This window comes from Chanodichthys erythropterus, chromosome 3 (genome assembly GCF_024489055.1).
Source record: "Chanodichthys erythropterus isolate Z2021 chromosome 3, ASM2448905v1, whole genome shotgun sequence".
Classification (NCBI taxonomy): domain Eukaryota; kingdom Metazoa; phylum Chordata; class Actinopteri; order Cypriniformes; family Xenocyprididae; genus Chanodichthys; species Chanodichthys erythropterus.
The window spans coordinates 15,925,290-15,948,472 of record NC_090223.1 but is presented as its reverse complement, the minus strand read 5'-3'; the positions used below and the strand labels follow the sequence as shown (position 1 = coordinate 15,948,472).

At 44.8% G+C, this 23,183-nt stretch overlaps 1 protein-coding gene across 1 annotated transcript in view; it reads left to right on the top strand.

Moving 5' to 3' along the window:
* The first annotated feature begins 6,398 nt into the window (after positions 1–6,398).
* The window catches only part of LOC137017176 (nuclear factor 7, ovary-like), a 30,131-nt gene continuing 13,346 nt past the window's right edge, over positions 6,399–23,183 (top strand). Inside the window, exons 1-2 of the mRNA XM_067381160.1 lie at positions 6,399–6,998; positions 7,112–7,207. Coding sequence (XP_067237261.1) covers positions 6,606–6,998; positions 7,112–7,207 — 489 coding nt within the window. The 5' untranslated portion in view covers positions 6,399–6,605. The remainder of the gene's footprint in view (positions 6,999–7,111; positions 7,208–23,183) is intronic.

The window sequence follows — 23,183 nt, the reverse complement described above, 5'->3', positions numbered from 1 at the left end:
GCAGCAACTTAATTTGGATATAACTTATACCTTATGGAAACAGTAACATTTCAGTTCTGAAATCACATTTATTGAATCAACAGAAACAATGCAATGTGTGTCACGGTTCACAGATACATTGTTTCCTTCTTGTCGCGTGCTCTGTGTTGTGACAGCTGTGGGTGTGTTTGTGCTTGTGTGTGTGAGTGTGTTTGTGGGCGTGTCCAGGCCATGCGGCTCATCAGCGGATCCAGCTGCCGCTCATCATCTCATCACCTGCTACTCATTCTCTCACCCTATATATACTCATCTCATTCTCATCTCCATTGTCAGATCGTTGTTTGGTGTCCTGTGTCGTGAGTGTTTTTCGTCTGTTCCTGACCGGAGTTCCTGTTCATCTCGTCTTCAGTTCCAGTTGGTTGTCTACGTTGTTCGTTCCATGTCTGGACCTTGGATTTAATCTTCACGTCACTTCTCGTCACTATCATTCACCTTCTACGGATCATCTCAGTCCCTGCGTCACTGGAAGCCTGCACTATTCATTGACTGTTTGTGTCTCTCTGTTTCTCGTGGAATAAATCTTCATAACTTGCAATTGCTTCCTGTGATTCATCATGACAGAACGATCTGACCACGCTACGGAAGCAGCAAGCGCCCAGCAAACTACCCTAGAGGAGTTTATCAACAGCAACATGCGTCGTATGGATTCCCAGGAGAGAAATCTGAATGAAACCGGGCGAGCTGTGCAGGTTTTAGTGACGCAGGTGTCCGAGCTCACCCAACAGCTCCAGCTTCTCCGTGGTCCCGCTGCGCCGCCCACACCGGCCGTCCTCCCACCTACACCAGAGAACGCCGCCAGTCCCGAACCTCGTCTTCCGGTGCCAGAAGCCTACTCAGGTGAACCTAATTTCTGTAGAGCATTTCTGACACGTTGTTCTATGCATTTCGCTCTACAGCCCCGCACATTTAATACGGAACAGAGTAAGGTGGCTTTTGTGCTCACTCTCCTTACGGGGAGGGCTTCTCTTTGGGGGACGGCGATGTGGGAGAATCAGGACCCATGCTGCGCCTCGTTCCAGTCACTCGCCGCGGAAATGAAGAGGGTGTTCGACCGGTCGGTCGCTGGGAGAGAAGCCGCCAGGCAGTTGGCGGAACTTCGTCAAGGAGAGAAGTCGGTGTCTGACTATTCCATCGAATTTCGTACACTAGCGGCTGAGTGCCACTGGAACGAGGAGGCGCAGTGGGACATGTTCCTGCATGGGCTGGCTGACCGTGTTCAGCGGGAGATCTACACACTGGACCTTCCGGCTACGTTTAATGAACTCATTGACCTGGCGCTCAGGGTGGACGCTCGGCTGACCAGGGTCGAGCGAAGGATTCCAGCCCAGAGGAGCGCGGAGGGGATTCGCTCCAGCAGCGCGGACACGGTCAGCCCCATTCAAGATCATGCAGGTGGGTCGAGCTCGGCTTTCCCGGGAGGAGCGGGAGAGGCGGAGGTCCCAAGGACTGTGTTTGTACTGTGGTGGAGCCGGTCATTTCGCCTACAACTGCCCGTTAAAAGGGGCAAGCCCGGCAGTAAGTTTGAGGCTACTGTCGGGTGGGATCTCCGCCGGAAAGCCCTCAACCACATCCACCCTCCTCCCGGTGAGACTGGGATGGTCCAATCATCTTCACGACTGCAGTGCACTCCTGGATTCCGGTGCTGAGGGTAACTTTTTGGATAAATCTCTCGCCATAAGACTTCACATTCCTTTCAAACCTCTCACCAACAGTATCGCCGTGCATGCACTCAATGGACAGATTCTCCCCACTATTTTTTACAGCACAGAGAACGTCACCCTGATCACCGCCGGAAATCACACAGAACAGACTTCTTTTTTCATTTTTGATTCCCCTCAGACCCCCGTTGTCCTTGGCCACCCATGGCTCACCAGACACAACCCCCGGGTAGACTGGATCCAGAACTCCATCGTGGCCTGGAGCGAGCAGTGTCATAAGTCTTGTCTTGTCTCTGCCTGTCCGTCCGTTTCTGTTTCTGTTTTACAGGAGGAAGCAGTGGATCTGTCTAACGTGCCCGTTGAGTACCTTGACCTGAAGGAGGTGTTCAGTAAGTCTAGGGCTGTTTCTCTTCCTCCGCACCGTCCCTACGACTGTGCTATAGACTTATTGCCAGGAAAGTCTCCGCCTAAAGGCAAGTTATATTCACTTTCGGTTCCTGAAAGGGAGGCTATGGAGAAATATATTTCTGATTCACTGGCAGCTGGGTTCATCCGCTCTTCCTCTTCTCCAGCGGGGGCGGGGTTCTTTTTTGTGGGGAAGAAGGACGGGTCCCTGCGACCTTGTATTGACTACCGGGGGTTGAACAACATTACGGTAAAGAATACCTATCCTTTGCCGTTAATGTCTTCAGCTTTCGAGAGGTTGCAGGGAGCGTCCATTTTCACAAAATTGGATTTAAGAAATGCTTATCATTTGGTTCGCATCAGGAAGGGGGATGAATGGAAGACCGCTTTTAACACCCCTAGGGGGCACTTTGAATACTTGGTTATGCAGTTTGGGCTTTCCAACTCCCCAGCGGTCTTCCAGGCACTCGTTAATGACGTGCTGAGAGATATGGTTGATCAGTTCATATATGTCTACCTGGACGACATATTGATTTTTTCCTCTTCTCTCCAGGAGCATGTTCAGCACGTCCGACGAGTGCTTCAGAGGTTGCTAGTGAATGGGCTTTTTGTCAAGGCGGAGAAATGCGTTTTTCATGCACAGTCTGTTCCTTTCCTAGGGTACATCGTGTCGACTGAGGGAGTACGCATGGATCCTGAGAAGGTTAAGGCTGTGGTGGATTGGCCAAGTCCAGATTCCCGTAAGGCCCTACAGAGGTTTCTGGGGTTCGCCAATTTTTACCGGCGGTTCATTCGCAACTTCAGCCAACTAGCCTCGCCTCTGATTGCCTTGACCTCTCCCAAAACTACGTTCAGGTGGTCAGACGCAGCCAAGGCTGCGTTTGCCAAACTGAAGGCTTGCTTCGTTTCAGCCCCCATTCTTGTTGCCCCTGATCCATCACGGCAGTTTGTGGTAGAGGTCGACGCATCAGAGGTGGGGGTAGGTGCGGTGTTATCCCAGCGTTCTTCCTCAGACGATAAGATGCATCCGTGCGCGTTTCTTTCTCATCGATTGTCTCCCGCCGAACGCAACTACGACATTGGTAATAGGGAGTTGCTGGCAGTCAAGTTGGCTTTGGAGGAATGGCGCCATTGGTTGGAGGGTTCTGGGGTGCCTTTCATTGTATGGACCGACCACAAGAATTTAGAATATATCAGAACTGCCAAAAGGTTGAACTCCAGGCAGGCTCGGTGGGCACTTTTTTTCGGACGTTTTGATTTTACTCTCTCGTACCGCCCGGGTTCTAAGAACATCAAACCCGACTCTTTGTCTCGTATTTTTGATCGTTCCGAACGCCCGTCTACTCCCGAGTGTATTTTACCTGAGACGTTAGTGGTCTCCACTCTCACATGGGAGATCGAATCGAGAGTCAAGTCGGCTCTAGAAGGGGTAACGCCTCCGCCCGAGTGTCCACCGAATCGCTTATTCGTGCCGGAGCAACTACGGTCCGTGGTCATTCAATGGGGTCATTGCTCCAACGTAGCGTGTCATCCAGGAGTCAGTCGAACTAAGTTTTTAGTCAAGCAACGATTCTGGTGGCCTCTCATGGCTCGGGACGTCCGCGATTTTGTATTGGCTTGCTCAGCCTGTGCCGTTGGCAAGACTTCCAATCGTTCCCCGGATGGGTTGCTTCAACCGCTGTCAGTCCCTTCGAGACCCTGGTCACATATTTCGCTAGATTTTATCACCGCCCTCCCGCCCTCCCAAGGGTACACGGTTGTTTTGACCGTAGTGGACCGATTCTCGAAGGCGGCTCATTTCATACCCTTGCCCAAATTACCATCAGCCAAGGAGACAGCGGTTACAGTCATTGACCACGTCTTTCGGCTTCATGGCCTCCCGATAGACGTGGTTTCTGACAGAGGTCCCCAGTTTGTGTCCAGATTTTGGCAGGAGTTTTGTAGGTTGCTGGGGGCGACGGTTAGTTTGTCCTCAGGGTTTCACCCCCAGAGCAATGGCCAGACTGAGAGAGCCAATCAAGATTTGGAGCGAACGTTGCGATGTCTGGTCTCTAAGAATCCTTCCTCCTGGAGTCAGCAACTTTCGATGGTGGAGTACGCACACAATACTTTACCAGTGTCGTCCACGGGCCTATCTCCGTTTGAGTGTAGCGTAGGTTACCAGCCACCTATTTTTCCTAGTCTGGAATCCGAAGTCGCGGTCCCCTCTGCTCACGCCTTTGTCCAGAGGTGCCAACGCACTTGGACGAGAGCCCAAGAGACTCTTCTCCAGGTGAGGGAGCGCACCAAGGCCAAGGCCGATCGCCACCGGTCAAGGCCTCCCGTATACGTCGTTGGTCAAAAAGTGTGGCTTTCAACTAAGAACATTCCTCTCCGATCCGTCTCTAATAAGCTTGCTCCCAAATTTATTGGTCCGTTTACTGTCACCAAGATCATTAGTCCGGTGGCAGTCCGCCTCAAACTTCCTCCAGCGTACAGGAGAGTTCACCCCGCCTTCCATGTATCCAAGATCAAACCCGTTTTTCATTCCGATATTAATCCGCCTGCTCCGGTTCCCCCACCGCCGCGACTCGTAGATGGGGAACCTTCCTATTCGGTCAACCGTATTCTGGACTCAAGGCGGAGGGGACGTGGATTTCAGTACTTGGTGGACTGGGAAGGTTACGGTCCGGAGGAGAGGAGTTGGGTTCCTGCCAGAGACATCCTGGATCACACCCTTATCGATGATTACAATCGACAGGTAAGGGAGTCGGGGAACGCCAGGAGGCGTTCCTAGGAGGAGGGGTACTGTCACGGTTTACAGATACATTGTTTCCTCCTTGTCGCGTGCTCTGTGTTGTGACAGCTGTGGGTGTGTTTGTGCTTGTGTGTTTGAGTGTGTTTGTGGGCGTGTCCAGGCCATGCGGCTCATCAGCGGATCCAGCTGCCGCTCATCATCTCATCACCTGCTACTCATTCTCTCACCCTATATATACTCATCTCATTCTCATCTCCATTGTCAGATCGTTGTTTGGTGTCCTGTGTCGTGAGTGTTTTTCGTCTGTTCCTGACCGGAGTTCCTGTTCATCTCGTCTTCAGTTCCAGTTGGTTGTCTACGTTGTTCGTTCCATGTCTGGACCTTGGATTTAATCTTCACGTCACTTCTCGTCACTATCATTCACCTTCTACGGATCATCTCAGTCCCTGCGTCACTGGAAGCCTGCACTATTCATTGACTGTTTGTGTCTCTCTGTTTCTCGTGGAATAAATCTTCATAACTTGCAATTGCTTCCTGTGATTCATCATGACAATGTGAGTCATGACAATGTGAGTCATAACAAAAACAGACAGGTGCAAAAAATGTGGCCACTCCAATGGAATAATTACATCAATATTTAATAGAGCCTCTGTTACAGGCTCCATGCAGAAGGCTGTGTTGACAGATTAGAAAGTCCCTGTAAAAATAGGAAAAATTGAGGAGATAGGAGCAAGCGTGTCTGTTGCACATAATTCCCAGCAATTGTTTATTCAATTGTCTTTTTTCACATTGTAATCCAATAAAGCTTTATCAATATTTTTTTCTCATTAAATGCACAAATGTCATTCTTTCTTTTTCTCTATTGTCAAAACATTGCATATTTCACATTTATATTTTCCCCACAAAAAACAAAACAAAACAAACAAAAAAACCTTACAAAAAGCGTACATTTGAGATACATACATCACTTTTCTCCTTTAAATCTACACAGACAAGTCAAAAGGTATTTTATGTATATAAAATCATCACACCTGACTGAACATGTAAGGCCTAAGAACCATACATATTTAAAATTCTGGTTACTGATTTTATAAGCAGATCTGCAATCATGTTACATTAACATCAGGACTTGACATTAACACCCACCAACTGCCAAATGCAGGTAGATTTCAGCTGTGGCAGGTAAGAAAGCCACTCCCGCTATTGGCGGGTTGAATATAATTTCAGGCTACAGCCTAATCAAAGGTCGAAAAACTGTAGATCATTTGGCTGAAAAGTTTGTGATCCTCTGTGGAACTATTTGTCCTGTACATAAACTGTAGTTGGTCAGAGGATTGTGGTTTTGTGCTCAGGATGTTTCTTTTAACAAAACACTTGATGAGAAGTTCTGTGAGACCTGCTGGTCTGCAGTCATTAAGACTAGAGACTATCTTTCTGTGGAACAGGGAGGATAGTGGAGGACTTGAAGAAGAAAGGAGCTGTAGTCAGAGTGAGGGAGAGATTGAACAAACACAATCACATGATCAGAAACTCCACCCTTTTACAGCACTTACCAGGAAGAGACTGAATTATTATATCTCCTCTCAGTCATACTGACTTTGTCTCGAGAAATGCAATAATGAATTTGCGATCAGTGAAGAGCAAAGAGGAAAAACTTTCAAGAAGGATTTGAAACTCAAGCAGATCTTTGTGATACTGATGGTTTTTGAAACCTTGATTCAGAAAGTGAAAGTAAAGTTCAGACCGCTGGAGCTCAAACAGTGAAAATGGCTTCATTATCTGAAGTCGATTTTTCTTGTCCCGTGTGTCGTGATATTTTCAGGGATCCTGTTGTTTTATCATGTAGTCACAGTTTCTGTAAACAGTGTCTTCAACGGTTCTGGAGAACCAAGGAAACTCAGGAGTGTCCTGTCTGCAGGAGGTTGTCAAGACACGAGCCTCCATGTAATCTTGTGTTAAAAAACTTGTGTGAGTCGTTCCTGAAGGAGAGAAATGAGAGTCGTTCATCAGGATCTGAGGAGATCTGCAGATTACACAGTAAGAATCTTGAAGTCTTCTGTGTGGAGGACAAACAGCCTGTGTGTTTAGTGTGTATGAACTCACAACAACACGTCAATCACACATTCAGACCTATCAGTATAGTTGTTTCATCATATAAGGTAAGACCTATTTACATATGAGGATAAGCTTATGTATTACATATATATAGTCATTTACAGAAATCAGTTACAGAAATTCCTGGTATCTTACAGATTTTCCATTTAAATTATAGGAGAAGCTAAATACAGCACTGAAGTCCTTACAAGAGAAACTTAAACATAAAGAAAACATTAAAGGAGAGTTTGAGAAAACAGTTGAACACATCAAGGTGAGGAATAATTCTTCTGATATATTCACAAGTTTGATTCTTTCTATCAAGCATATGAACATGTATATTGCTCAATAACAGCAACAACAATCAATTTTAAACTTAATTTTGAACTCCTGAATTATTCTTTGTCTGTTAAACATTTTTTAGAGTAGATACATTCTTTGTTAAAGCTTGGATAATATGCTGTGAATCACCCACGACAACTATAATGTGTTCATATGTCACATTTCACGGCTCTTTTGTTATATAAAGCAAGTATTCATTACTCTATTTGCACAATGGCATACAATTTACACAAAATAGTGGATACCAGTGAACTCCACATGTTACTGAACTCACATTACACTTCACTGATTCATTTAATCATTCAGATAAGCAACAAAATAATCATTACTTTTCACAACAGATATTTTGATCTCTGTGCATAATACCAATCCGTTTTTCGTGTACAGACGTTCACTACAGTAGTTTCTGATCAAGCTATATTAATCGGTTACAGTGGCATAGTGCAAATCCATCTTGTGATCTGGGGATAGGATGGATAGGATTTTAAACCATGAAGATGAGCCAATAAATATCACACCAGCAGTGTGCAAACTATGTGCAAGAATTATGCCGGTGAAGAATTCTTTAATCTCAGTTAATTCACTACAGAAAGAGTGAAAGTAAAAACTAATGGAGTCTTCTGCACACAGCATTAACGGCGCATATTCTCTCAGAGATGACGAGAGATACTTCAACATGCTGATAACGGTATATATGTCACAGCTGTGTTCATGAAGGTAGACGAAAAAGAAGAGTTTAATCCAAGTTTAATCCAAACAGGCAGAGTGGCAGATACAACACAACTTATAATGACGGTGATCGGATAAGGAACTGAAAACAAACAGGAACTTATATACACAAAGGAAGATTAACTAATGACATGCAGCTCTGATGGTGGTTAGTGTCTATGGTGACAGATGGGTGGCGGGAACTAGAACAAGGGAGCACATGTGACAAGAGAAAACCAAAACAAACAGAACATGACTGTGACTGTGTCATTACATCCCCTTCCGGAGTGGGGTTCTGGAGGCGGGCGAAGTGAAGGTGATGAGGGAGTAGTGAAGGGAGGATGACGATCCCCTGGTGGCGTAGATGGTAGACAGCCAAGGGCACAGAACCAGAGCTCCCCAGTACCGACAGCCCGCGGCGAAGACGTGGGTGGGAGGAGTCTAGATAGTGACGTGGCTGACAACAGCTGGGGGATGACCGATGGATCCGCCGGTGCAGACGGAGAGGCGATGGAGATGAGCGACATCGCTGGTACTGGAGACCCAGGCGATGTCGCCGTGATGACCGTCGAAGGCGTAGCCAGAGTACCCGAGGGCTGAGGTGAATCCGGTGTGACAGAGGTGACACCGAAGGGAAGGAGGAGCCCACTGACATCGTAGGGGTGGAGGGACGGAGTGCAGCGGACGGACCTCAAGTCCGTGATGGAAGAGGTGCAATGACTGACCAAGGGGGAGCCGGCAGGATAAGGGAACCCGGAGAAACCGGAAGTCCGAGGGTCTCCGGTGAAGCCGTAGGTGGGAGGAGTCCCGACGGAGCCAACAGGCCGAGATGGAACAAGAATCTCAGAGGCCGGAGGCGGAGCCACAGGATCCTCAGGTGATCGCGCTGCAGGTGAACACAAGACCTGTGGCTCTACATCAGAGTGGGGCTCCCACGGAGACAGCGCAGGGCTGTGGACCTCCGGCAGCGGCATGGTTGGAGGACTGGCTGAGCTCTGGAGTGATGGAGGTGGTGAGGATATTGACGGCATAACGGTGAGTAATATACAGTCTTTACAGTCATTAATACCATTCAAAAACGATGATGAAGATGTAGATGCTGGGTGGGAAAGGGTGGGAGATAGAACTTCCTCACTGAAGTCGATCAGCCAGTCCTTATCCTCCGTTGTCATGACTCCCTCGTCCGCTGATGTCACTGGCTCACACCCCTGGTCAGACTCGTGGTAGGGCTGCACACCCGGGGCGAGGGTCAGCTCTGTCCTCTCTTCCTTGGGCTCTGGCTGACGTGTCGTGGCGGGTGCTGGTTCACCGTCTGCGGGGGGCACACGTGAGTTCTCCGCGGTCGAGGGTGTTCCTACGGGCTCTGGGTCTGGCTGTGCTCCAGATCGGGGCGCGACGCTCTCCAGACACCAAATTACAGTTTCTCTCCAGTTCAGTCCGGTGGTGTCTGGGAGGTCGAGGCATTGGTGGAAAGTAGCCCCGATCCGGAACAAGGTCTTGAGGGTCTCGTCGTCCAGGGAGATGGTGATGGTCAAACAAATAAAGTCCTTGACAAACGAAAAAAGGTCTGGGCTCTCCTGAGCCTGGACGAGCATTATTGCCCTCTTGTCCATTTTGGGCGATCCGATCATCTGTCACGGCTGTGTTCACGTAGGTAGACAAAGAGGAGTTAAATATAAAAATCCAAGTTTAATCCGAACAGGCAGAGTGGCAGATACAACACAATGTATAATGATGGTGATCGGACAAGGAACTAAAAACAAACAAGAACTTATATACACAAAGAAAGATTAACTAATGACGTGCAGCTGTGATGGTGGTTAGTGTCCATGGTGACTGATGGGTGGCGGGAATTAGAACAAGGGAGCACATGTGACAAGTGAAAACCAAAACAAACAGAACATGAGGGTGACTGTGACAATATAAGTGTCTTAATTTTCCCCATAATATTATAGCTTCACCTAAATATACAACCCATTGAGAAGTTCTGTCTGCAGTGTCACTTTTCTGATGGTCAGTATGTGACGAATCACAGTTTGAACTCAAGTCACACTCCAAACTCACTGAATCATCCCAAGCAGGCAATGGTACAAAGTTTATAGGCATTAAAAGGTTCCGATGAACAGTTTTTGCCGAATCTTGTACGCATTCAAAGAACAGGTTTTACCCACCATAATATACTCTGTATATAATTTCCTTTTTCCTTTCTCTCCTTTGTTTGCCAGGAGGGCTCTATAACCCACCTCCAATAAATGACCCTTGCACTTAAAATGATAATGTTCAGCCATTTTTTTTCTGGAACTCATATATACAAAAGAAATTGTTCCACAGAACACGGGCAACAGGCTTTGCAGTTTGATTTGGGCAAATGTACGCACAGGCATGTTTTGTGAAGTGGCCGGTTATTACCAACATCAACTGACTTATTGTTAATCAAATCATCAACTGAGTTATTGACATCTTCAGCTGTCCAGAAATCGATACACACCATCTCTAGCAGTGCGGTCATTGTTATCCACCACAAACAGTTTTGTATCTTTCTCAACAGTATTCCAGTAAAACCTCTGCCTCACCAGCCAGAGAGTGCTGTGCTGGCCCTAATAACCTGCATCACCATGCACCCCTTTTAAGACCAAACCTCTTAAGGTTCCTGTCACGAAATACTGGAAAGTTCTTTTCTTGGTCGTTGGATTCTTAGACACACAGTAAAGTTATAACCACTGTCAACAGTAGTGGCAAGCAGTTATACGTATCTGAAATACAGGAGGGGCCCACCAACTATTAACTTAACACTGCTGAAAATATATATTAATCTATTTCCCAGTGTATTGTCACAAACAACAAAGACAAGACTTATATTTTCCCACCTTTATATAAATTGAATGTCTTAGGTAAACCAATAAAATAAACCCACTGTGTTTGCTGTCCAAACTTCCCATTTACTATTTCCAGCAAGTGAATTAGACACTAACATAGTGTCTAACGCTGACTCATTCCCTGTTAATACATTTATTCTAGTTCCTCTACCATCATTTAAGCATACCGATTCTCTTTCATCCATCAATTCTTCAATTACCCTACCATTAGCATCTGTATGATTACTTTCCCATACTGAGCTATGACCATTAAAATCTGCATACCAGATTACTTTTTGTCTGTCTTGCCCTGATATCCTTAGTAGCTTTTCTAATTCCAGCCTTTTACATGGGTTGTAATAGTTGATAACACTGGCCGTTTCTCAAAACCAAGTTCGCAAAGTTCGGACTTGCGTCCTTGGTGGTTCGGACTTGGCAAGTTCGACTCAGGAGAACAAACTCCCGTGGACGGGAGAACACAAGTCCGGTTATTCTGCAAATGGAACAGCAGCGTACTTGATAACGTCACTCAGCTCGCTCTGGCTTCTCCGGTTATCTCTGCATGTATATTTTAGAAAACAATAAAACGAAATGTGTTATAAAACACCACTCTGCCCCTTTTCGTTTAAAAAACAAACAAAAACATATTAGCATCAGGCAACGAGTGATTGATTATCTGCAATGTATGCTTATATTTATAACAAAATGAAATATTAAACAACCCTGCCTCTTTTCGTATATATTTCAAAAATATTAAACAATACTATTTGTGCATACTCTGATTATCTTCACTATAATGAAATGAAATAGGCTATAACATAAAACACAACTCTGTCTCTTTTTGTTAAATGTCAGTTTTAATGTTCAATAATAGCCATTATAAAAGGTATAAGAATATACAATAAGAAATAAAGCAAACAATTCAGTCAAGCGTATAAAATCAGCAATTTACTAGGATACAAAAGTTAAATAGCCATATATAAAGTTATGAAAGTTATGAGTCAAGTTGCTCTCATCCAAAACGGAGCCAGCGGCAAACGTCAGAAGGACTAGCCGAGGTAAGGCTGCTCTCGGCGGGGTACATGAGCGCTGAGTGTCCGGTGATCGCCTGGATCTCACAACTCCGACAACGTCAGATTCAATTTTCAGAAAGGCGCTATCTTTATCAATAAACCACAAATTTGAGCTTTAAACCAGTACATTCTCACCTGAAAAACTCTTAAAACTACATATCATGACATAATAACAGTAATATGTTTAAATTGTGCGGGTTTTCTCCTTTACTATGACGTTTGCTCGTTAGTGCGAGATGCATTCTGGGATACCTGGCTCTCTCAAGTCTGCACAAGTCACCTCTCGATGCATCCTCGATAAAAGGGGCGGATCAAGAACACATCCGGGGATTTGATCTGAACTTGGCTAGATGCGAACTTTGAATTGGAACAGTACTTGGACAGCGACTGATGACGTTTCACAAGTCCACAAGAACACAAGTACAGACAAGTACGCATATTGAGAAACGGCCTAATTACCCCTTCCCCTCTCCCACACCTGACTTCTTCTACACTCCTAACAGTTTAAATACCTTGGGTTTTAATGCTCTAGCGCTCCCTAGTGGTGAGTATGTTAAAAAAATAGAAGAATAACAGGTAACACTGTTACAAAGTATACCTAACATGATTGTGATTTTGCCCCCATTGTCTGACTGTTCATACAGTTTCTTTTGAGTCATTACATTTTTCTCTCCTAAAAGGTCATCTGCCTTGCTCTACAAAGAATCTCACCCTGCTTATCACTGGATCATGACATTGCTTGTAAAGCAGCTCAGCATGGGTAAGCTTATTGGGTAGGCACTGCGCCTCATCCTCCAAACCTCTCAAAACATTTGTGACGACTCTAGCTGCTGAGCCTTCCTCTCAGTGATGGTGAAAACTGAGCACATGTAAGAAGTTGCCCTTGGTGGGGATTGAAACTGGGTCTCCGGTGTTTAAAGGGTGAGTGGTTACTCACTGAGTAACTCCCCACTGTTAAGCCCAATTTCAGAAAATCAGGAGACTTGAGTCATCAAAAAATAAGTAATCTTATCTAGAGCAACAAAAAGGAACAAAATACAAATAAACTAGGAGAGCCGAGCTTCCATAAAACAGAGAAAACAAAACAGACACGAGGGTCCAAAAAATATATAACAAGAGATACACTTAACTTGAAAACAGGCAGCAGGAAACACAGGAAGACTGGCTCAAGACTGAACACAATAGCAGGGAACAAACAGACTTATAAAGGAACAAACACAGGTGTGGGAAATAAGAGTAATGACCAGGATAATGAACATAATAAGGGTAACGGCACCCCCTTCTGGAGTGGAGATACTAGAGTTCATGATGTAAGTGCCATCCATAGTTCTGGAGGAGGCATGACATAGAGGGCTTAAGGAGAGCGACCCCTACTGGCCAGGATGAAAATAGCACTCTGGAGACAAGACTATTACAGGAGCCCATCCCCTAAGAACGGCTCCCGACGTTCCCCAGATGGTCACCTCGGGGTTGGCGAAAGTCTGTGATGAGAGCTGGATCCAAGATATATTGAGCTGGAACCCAGGTCCGCTCCTCTGGGCCATAACCCTCCCAGTCTACCAGGTATTGCACCTTTCTGCGTACTTGGCGGCAATCTAATAGCCTGCGGACCGTGTATGCTGGCTGTCCATCAATCATGCGGGGAGCTGGGGCAGACTTACTGGCTGGAGACAAAGTAGAACAAACAACTGGTTTTAATCGAGAAACATGGAAAGTGGGGTGAATGTTCATAGATCTGGGCAGACGGAGTCGGAAGGAAACCGGATTAATCCTTCTGAGGATCTTGAAGGGTCCGATGTATCGTGGAGCCAGCTTACAGGATTCTACCCATAGGGGAAGATCTCGGGTAGAGAGCCACACTCTTTGTGCCCGTCGCCGTTTGTTAGCCTGCTTTCATTGTTGTTGAGCTGCCCTAACTAGGGCAGCACGGGCCTTCTGCCAGGAATGTCGACACCGGCGGACGAGCCTGGTGGCGGCTGGGACCTCAACCTCTGGCTCCTGTCTTAGAAAATCTGTCCACCATCACCAAGATTACAGTGTTTCCCTGAGACTGAGGCAAGCCTGTAACAAAATCCAGTGAGATGTGAGACCAGGGACGTCTCAGGATGGGAAGTGGGTGCAGCAATCCTTGAGGACGGGTCCTTGGCTCCTTGTTCTGTGCGCACACGGACCAGGCAGAGACGAAGGCCTGAACATCTCTCTGTAACTTGGGTCACCAGAACTTCCTCTGAATCAGCTTACAGGTTCTAGTGCTTCCCGGGTGTCCGGAGGAGAGGGAAGCGTGGGCCCACTGCAAGACCTCAGGGCGTATATGATTAGGGACAAAGAAATGCCCAGCTGGGCCATTACCTGGATCAGGCTGTTGCTGTTGGGCTCTCTTGACAGCTGTCTCTATCTATATCTCACTGGATGGGGGCTACCACCTTGGAAGTGGGGAGGATGGTTTCTGGACAAGACTCCTTCTCAGGTGGTTCAAACTGCCTTGAGATTGCGTCTGGCTTGAGATTTTTCGAACCATGGCAATAAGAGAGGATGAAATCGAATCGGTTAAAAAAGAAGGCCCAACGGGCTTGTCGTGAGTTTAACCTCTTAGCGTCCTGAATGTGAGATTCCGATGGTCCGTCCAGATGAGAAAAGGGTGTTTGGCCCCCTCCAGCCAGTGCCTCCACTCTTCCAGCTCCATCTTAATGGCCAGCAACTCCCGGTTCCCAATGTCATAATTTCTCTGAGTAGGGGTAAGCCAGCGAGAGAAAAAAGCACATGGGTGAAGTTTGTGTTTGCTCTTACTTTTCTGTGACAACACAGCTCCTACCCCCACATCTGAGGCATCCACCTCCAGCACAAAAGGCAACTCTGGGTCTGGGAGCATTAGGATGGGGGCAGATGTGAAGCATTGTTTTAATGTTTTGAAGGCATGGTTAGCTCTGCTGGTCCATATGAATGGCCTCTTAGGCTTCTTTGTCAGTGCAACTAAAGCTTGGACTTTACTGAAGACTTCGATGAGGTCTGTGTATTTTGGGGGAACTTGGGATGGCTCAGGAGGGTGAGTTGGGAACTTGGTAGTGACAGGTTTGATTCAAGGAATGGCCATGATGTCCATGGTCGGGGCTTTGAGCACAAAGAGGGAGTTGTTCTTGGGTTTAGCTGGAAAGAGTTCTTGGAAAGTTTTTAGTGGCTCATAGAGTGCAGTCAGGATGCGTTCATTTGAAGAATCTTCTGCTGGGCTAGCTTCCATGGTTCAGTCTTGATGTAAGAAGTTGCCCTTGGTGGGGATTGAACCCGGGTCTCCGGTGTTTAAAGGGTGAGTGGTTACTCACTGAGTAACTCCCCACAGTTAAGCCCAATTGCAGAAGATCAAAAGAGCCAGGAGACTTTACTAGAGTAACAAAAAGATACAAAATACAAATAAACTAGGAGAGCCGAGCTTCCATAAAACAGAGAAAACAAAACAGACATGAGGGTCCAAAAAATATATAACAAGAGATACACTTAACTTGAAAACAGACAGCAAGAAACTCAGGAAGACTGGCTCAAGACTGAACACAATAGCAGGGAACAAACAGACTTATAAAGGAACAAACACAGGTGTGGGAAATCAGAGTAATGAGCAGGATAATGAACATAATAGGTGTAATGGGAGATACTAGAGTTCATGATGTAAGCGCCATCCACAGTTCTGGAGGAAGCATGACATAGAGGGCTTAAGGAGAGCGACCCCTACTGGCCAGGATGAAAATAGCACTCTGGAGACAAGACTATTACAGCACAGCTGACATGGACACTTTCCCTGCAGCAAAACTCTGAACCAGGTTAGTCACCACATGACAATTATGTGACCCAGACAATTCCTTCACATCCTCGCTTTTTGTACATTCACAGGACAAATTAAACATACTCTGCACCTGCTCAACCTCAAGTGTCTCCACTTCATGCCTCAAGATGTCATGGTGTTCTGGTCAGTCTGTGTAGGATCCTGGAAGCAGCAAAAGGCTCTTGACTCTACGCATCGGCTACAATGTTGTTTTGGTCCAGGTATGTATTGTATGTCAAATTGAAAAGGAGCTGGCTTTGCAACCCATCTCTGCTCGCAGGCATTAAGCCTCGGTTTGGTCAAAATATACTTGAGCGGGTTGTTATCTGTCCAAACCGTAAACCTGTGCTCGCGAAGCTAATGGCTGAATTTACCACAAATGGCACATTTCATAGCCCAAAAAAAAAAAAAAAAAACTACAGCCCGTGAGCCGGATACTTAGGCTGAGCATGGTCAAGTGACTTTAAAGCAAAAACAATTCGGCCATGCAACCGCACGACTCTCTTGAACTTGGGAGAGCATGGCCCCATGTCCACTCGTCGAAGCATCCACAGACAGTATAAACTGTCTGATTTTACCCATGGACGGGGTAACACCATCAACTTCCATCAAGTCTTTCTCTGACACATTCACAATAGCCTCTACCTTCACAGGATCACTAGCCACTCCCTCCTGTGAAACAATTTGACCCCAAAACTTTATTGATCTTTGAGACATTGAAACACCATCTTCAGGCTCTGCAAGCTTTCTTCCTCAGTCTTACCAAAGACTATCAGATCATCCAGGTAACAAAGCAAACTCATGAAATTTTGATCACTGAAAATAGTTAGCATCATTCTCATGAATTTAGCAGGACTGATGCAAAGACAGTAAATGGTTGTACTCATGCAACCCAAGAGAAGAACTGAAAGCTGTAAATTTCTTATCCTCCTCATGTAAAGGAATGTTGTAGTGCCCAGATGTTAAATCCATGGTAATAAACAAAGCATTCCTCTTCAATGCTGTTAGAATGTCCGCTTGGTGAGAGATAGGATTTGCGTCCTTCACTATACAGGCGTTCTACTCATGGCTACATTCTGGAAAACTCTTTACTCTGGCACATGATCAAAATCTTCTAAAGTGATCCATGTGTAGACATCAGCCAGTTTTGCAGTTTCAGTCCTGGTGGCAGTTGAGCCCAAATAAGGTGGTCACTCATAGGCTGCAAAACCACAGCAGATTTGGATTTTAAAATGCCCACCTTGTCAGAGATCGTACTACCCCTTCACCGCTCAACGCTTGAAAACATACATAGAAACTGACAATCTTCACTCTGATTTGACTGGTCTGGTTTATCCAAAACTCTCCAGAACCCCTCAATTGACTTCATCTCTCTGATCAGAGGTTTTAGCTCATTGGTACCAATATTAAGCTGGTCCACTTGTCCACTCACTATAAGGACTGGGGCACTAAAACTGAACCTATCCTGAACCTACTCCAGCTTCTCTCTCAATTGATGTACCACGTCGGCACTCAAAGTAGTCACCATGGAGCCACTGTCCAGCATCCCCCTCAGGCGAACTTTGTCCTGTACCAAAACACTTGTATAAAACAGACTGTCATTCTGCATTGACAGAATAGTATTTTGAAAAATTACAGTTTTGTCTTAGCTTACACTCTCACAATAAAATAAATTGTATTCTTTGATCCCTAGCTGGCATTTGGTTTGGAAACTTTTTCTAAGACCGTACACTGCTGTGGGTGCTAATGGTTGCCAGATTCCATTGACAAGACATTCCCCTAGGGGTCCATGGCCATGAACCTGGCCTCGTCGAGGTTGAGATGTTGTTTTCTCAAGTCTTCATCAACCTGTTTGATCCATCCTAGGTAGCCAGCGCAATCGGGCCAATTGCGGCTGAGTGTCGGCTCACTCGGCTGTGTTCTGGCAGCGGCTGACCAAAAGTAATGGTTGCCAGATTTGGCTAGGCTTTGGATGTGCAGATATGGCCCGATCTGCACTGAGACATGGCACATTTATTCACATTTGGCCCGATTATGGACAATAAGGGGGTGCGAAGGTGCGTAGGCACCTATTGTATCTGTTGGCTTTCTTTTTTTCCTTCTTCTTCTTCTTCCGCTCATGAGTCTATGGCAGCCCATAGAACTGCTTGTGGGAAAGTTGTGAAATTCGGCACACAGTTAGAGAACAGTCTGAACTGTGTCCATAGCAAGTTTGGAGTCTCTAACTCAATACCTCCAGTGCCACCAGCTGTCCAAAGTTGCACTAATGTTTATGTTAATAACTTTTAAACCACAAGGGTTAGAAACAAAAATTTCCTCTGATTCCTTAGCTCAAGTCGAATTGATTGCACCCTATGACGTCATTTTCCGTCATGAAATTTTTTCGCCATTTTGAATTTTTGTATTTTATGAACGCATTAGCGTATTGTTACGAAACTCAGTATGGGCCATCAGCACAATGCCCTGAAGGAGCCTGAGAAGTTTTGGACCATCGCCACCTAGTGGAGAATTTATTTTTCATATGCTTATAACTTTTGATCTGGTTGACTCCCGAATCCTTGCCAGTTCCAACGATACCAAACATGCTAGGTTTCGACTTACGGTTTGTGCGGGGTGGTGATTTAGCGCTTAAAAAACAATTGCAAATATCTTCGAAATCGTTAGTCCGATCGAGACAAAACCATCTGAGGAAACATGGAACCTAAGCTGGTTAACAACATGTTTCAGCCCAAATGTCAAAATTTTGATAGGAAGTGGCAAAAAAATCTAAACAAAGTCATCCATGGGTAATTTTTCATGATCTCATACATATAAATGTCTATAACTCCAAAACGAAATGAGATATTTGCACCAAATTTGACACACACATGTATGGGGTCACCCTGAGGACACATAAAAAAAGTGGTGGGATTGTGCCTCTTGGTGGCACTATAATTGAACAAAACATGAAATTGTCATTAACTACAATACAGTATTATGATATAAAATGCTATATTATATGAATGCATTGATGTACCATTACGAAACTCAGAATGTGCCATCAGCACAATGCTCTCAAGGTACTCAAAAGGTTTTGAAACAGTGCCTCCTTGTGGTCAAATTTTATAATGAAATTAAAAAAAAAATACTAATAGCTTTATATAAATGTGGCCTTTTGTAATGAGACTGATCTTATTAGATTCCGTGGGTCATGCTGAGCACATTAATGCCAATTTTGCCATAGTCAGCATAACTTAGTCTTCACCACTTTGATTTACTTTAAAATCACACCTTTTCAATCTCCTCCTAGACCAGTGTTTCTCAACCCTGGTCCTGGAGGACCCCCAACACTGCACATTTTGAAAGTCTCATCTGTCTGACACACTCATTTCAGGTAGTGGAGTTTCTTCTAATGAGCTGAGGAGTTGAATCAGGTGTGTTTAATTAGGGAGTGTCAGGGTTCTTCCAAAAATATTCAGGAGGCACTCTTAGAAGCTTCTCTTAATTTTATTGCTACACACAACTCACAGGTGCAAACAGGGGGAAAATGAATAAAATAAATAACTGGAAGAGGAAGAAGAAGAAAAAAAAAAAAAAAAAAAAAAAAAAAAAAATTACAAAGCGGAGTTCTGTACTTCAGATGTTACTCATGGGATCCCTCACCAGAACTGATCCAACCCTAGAAAATTCCACCCTTTTAACAGGCCGGACTAAACCATTTTAAATTACAGGGAGGTCTTAATCCAGTAAATCAAACCAAAACAAAAACAATTCAGTATATACAGAAACTCCATGAACATGAAATAACATTTACCATAAAGCAATGAAAATACAAATAAACTTTACAAAAATACATTTAAATCAAGCAATCCCAAACCCATATGGTAACAAAAAAAAAAAAAGAAAACTACATTTCCCATAATTCCCAGTGAAGAATAAAGGACATGAGGAAATGCCGCGCTCTTTTGATAGCCTTTGTTCCATGCTGCAGTCACGGAACCAGGCGAAACTCCAGGTAAGACAATTCAAAAACAATTTAATAAAGAATCAACCTCAAACCCATATCTTTGTCTTGGTGTTATTCAATCACTAGCGTGCACTCTAGCAATGACTAATCACTCTTTGAAGTTGTTATGCGCGCATAAAGAGCATGTATCCGTTAACAAAAAAAAATGGTTTGGGTAAATATTAAAAAAAACAAAATAAACACATAGAAAATATATAAACAAGCAAGGAAATCAAATCAATTACTTACAAAAACCATAAAAAAAAAACAACTAGAACCATTGAAATAATCCATTTAATAAATGTGGCCTTCACATTTCCCCCCACCTAAGCATTCTCGCATGGTGAGCGAGAAAGAAAATCAGCTGCAATATTTTCTACGCCCGGACGATGCTTCACTGTAAAGCAAAAAGGTTGTATCGACAAAAACCATCTTGTCAAGCGGGAATTGGTATCCTTCATTCTGTATAACCATTTCAGCGCTTTATGATCAGTTTCTATAACGAAATCTCGGCCGAGCAAATAATATTTCAGCGAGTCAAGAGCCCATTTTAAGGCCAGACATTCTTTCTCCACTACAGAATACCTCGTTTCTCTGGGAAATAATTTCCGACTTAGATACAGCACAGGATGCCGTTCACCGTTTTCCTCCTGCATCAGGACCGCTCCTAACCCCAACTCCGACGCATCTGTTTGTAATTCAAACGAGTTTGCAAAATCAGGACTATGCAAAATGGGTTCTTTACTCAGCATCCCCTTTAACTCAAAGAAAGCTTTTTCAGCAGGTACGGTCCATTGCATGGTATTGGGCTTAATCTTTTTAATTAAATCCGTTAACGGCGCTGCGATAGTCGAGAAGTGGGGAATAAACTTCCGATACCAGCCAACTAAGCCAAGGAACGAGCAAATTTGTTTCTTTGTGGCTGGGAGTGGACACAATTGAATAGCGTGCACTTTCTGCACTTGCGGCTTAATTACTCCATTCCCCAATACGTACCCCAAATACTCAGTCTCGGTTTTAACCAAAGAACATTTTGTGGGGTTAATGGTTAGACCAGCGTCTTTAATTCGTTTAAAGACTGTTTGAAGATGTTGAAGGTGACTCTCCCACGAAGTACTAAATATCACGACATCGTCTAAATAAGCCACCGCAAATTCTGCTAAACCATTTAATACAGTATCCATTAATCTTTGAAAGGTCGGGGGTGCTCCGTGCAGCCCGAACGGTAATACCCGAAAATGCATTAACCCCCGTGGTGTACGGAAAGCGGTCTGCTCTCGCGACTCTAAGTCCAAAGGCACCTGCCAGTACCCTTTACTTAAATCAATGGTACTGATAAATTTGGCTTTGCCGAGTTTTTCAATTAATTACTCAATACGAGGCATAGGATACGAATCGAATTTAGAGACGGAATTTAAATAACGAAAATCGATACAGAACCTAAGGGTATTGTCTTTCTTTGGCACTAATACCACCGGATTACACCATTCACTCTTTGATGGTTCCACTATACCCATTTGCTGCATCAATTTTACCTCATCTTCAAAAGCTGTTTGCAATCGTTCAGGGATACGATAACTCATTCGTTTCGGTTGAGCATTTTCTTTAAGCACAATTCTATGCTTTATAAGCTCGGTGTAACCTGGCTGATTTTTAAACAACTCAGAATCACACAATGGCTGAAGCTGAGCTCGCTGTTCTACCGGAAGATGGTTAAGGTCAACGGGCGGCGAATATGGACCAGGCAAGTATTGTTCTTCTGCCTCCTCCTCATCCGTAACCAGTCTGATTAAATTAACGACTGCGCTCTCGCTCTGTGGGTACCATTCCTTCAACAGATTAATATGCAGCACCTGATGTGATCGTGCCTGTCCTGGGGTCGCAATCTCATATGTAGTTGTTCCTATTTTTTTAGTTACTTCAAACGGCCCTTGCCATTTACCCAGAAGTTTATTTTCGGAGGTAGGAAGCATCACGAGGACTTTTTGACCCGGCTCGAAAGATCGTATTTTTGCCTTTCTATCATACCACATCTTCTGTTTTTTCTGAGTTTCCTTCAAATGTGCAGAAGCGAACTCGGACATTTGTTGCAATTTGTGTCTCATAGCTAACACATAATCAATTACATTTGTTTTAGTTGACGTCCCCGAATTTCCCTCCCACAATTCTCTCACCAGAGACAATGGTCCCTGCACTTCATGGCCATACATCAGCTGGAAAGGCGAAAACCAGGTTGACGCCTGCGGAACTTCCCTGTATGCAAACATGAGGTATGGGAGCCACTGATCCCAGTCGGTCCCTACCTCATTCACAAATTTGCGAAGCATTTGCACTAAAGTTTGATTAAATCGCTCTACGAGCCCGTCCGTCTCAGGATGATAGGGAGATGTCTTTAACCCTTTTATTCCCAACAGCTGATACACCTGTTGCAGAAATTTAGATGTGAAAATCGTTCCTCTATCGGTCAGTATTTCTTTCGGAATACCTACCCTTGAGAAGAATTGGACCAGACAAGAAGCGACAGCCTTAGCTTTGATGTTTTTTAAGGGAAACACCTCTGGAAACCGCGTCGCATAATCACAAATGACTAGCATATACTTATAGCCGGTCTTACTTCGTTCCAGCGGACCTACTATGTCCATTCCCAGCCGCTGAAAGGGAACATCAATGACTGGTAATGGAATTAACGGTACTTTGCGGGGTGTGCGAATTTCGCTGTATTGACATTCAGGGCAAGCCTTACAGAATTCAGCAATGTCTTTGGACATACCCAACCAGTAAAAATGCTTACAAATTCTAGAATGCGTCTTCCGCCTCCCCAAATGTCCTGCCCACGGGATGGAATGCCCCAACGTCATCACAGTATTACGTACACTAACGGGTAAGACCACTTGTAATTTATCCCCAGTTTTACGATACAGCAAGTCATTCACTACACAAAAAGATCTTCCTTGAGACATGAATTCATTCGACCCTTTTCCCGCTGCCTCTACTACCTGAGAATACAATTTTGAAATTTCAGCATCCTCTTTCTGCAGCTGCCTCAAATCTTCAGGTATTAGAATTTGATCGGGGTTCAACAGGTTTTCAGGTTCGTTTAGTTCTGATTTTACAAGGGTTTGCGTGCAACCTGTATCTAATAAGGCAGTGACTCTTTTCCCATTCAACTCAACAGTTCTTATCACTTGATTTGGAACGGGGAGATCAGCAGGTTCAGGTACGGTCTCTCGAGGCACATAACACACATTAGTAAGTGTTTTCGTCAGCTGCGGGCACATTGGCTTTTTATGACCTAATTGACCACATTTGTAACACTTAATAGTCTCTAAAACAGAGGCACCAAAGTTCTCAGTTCGATTCACACTTGCCTCGTTTGTAGCCCTGCTTCCTTGGATTGCTGAACTTGGCCGTCGGGAAGATCTATCTCGCGCGGTCTTCCAGCGAGAGAAACTCCAGGGCTCATCTCTACGACGCGC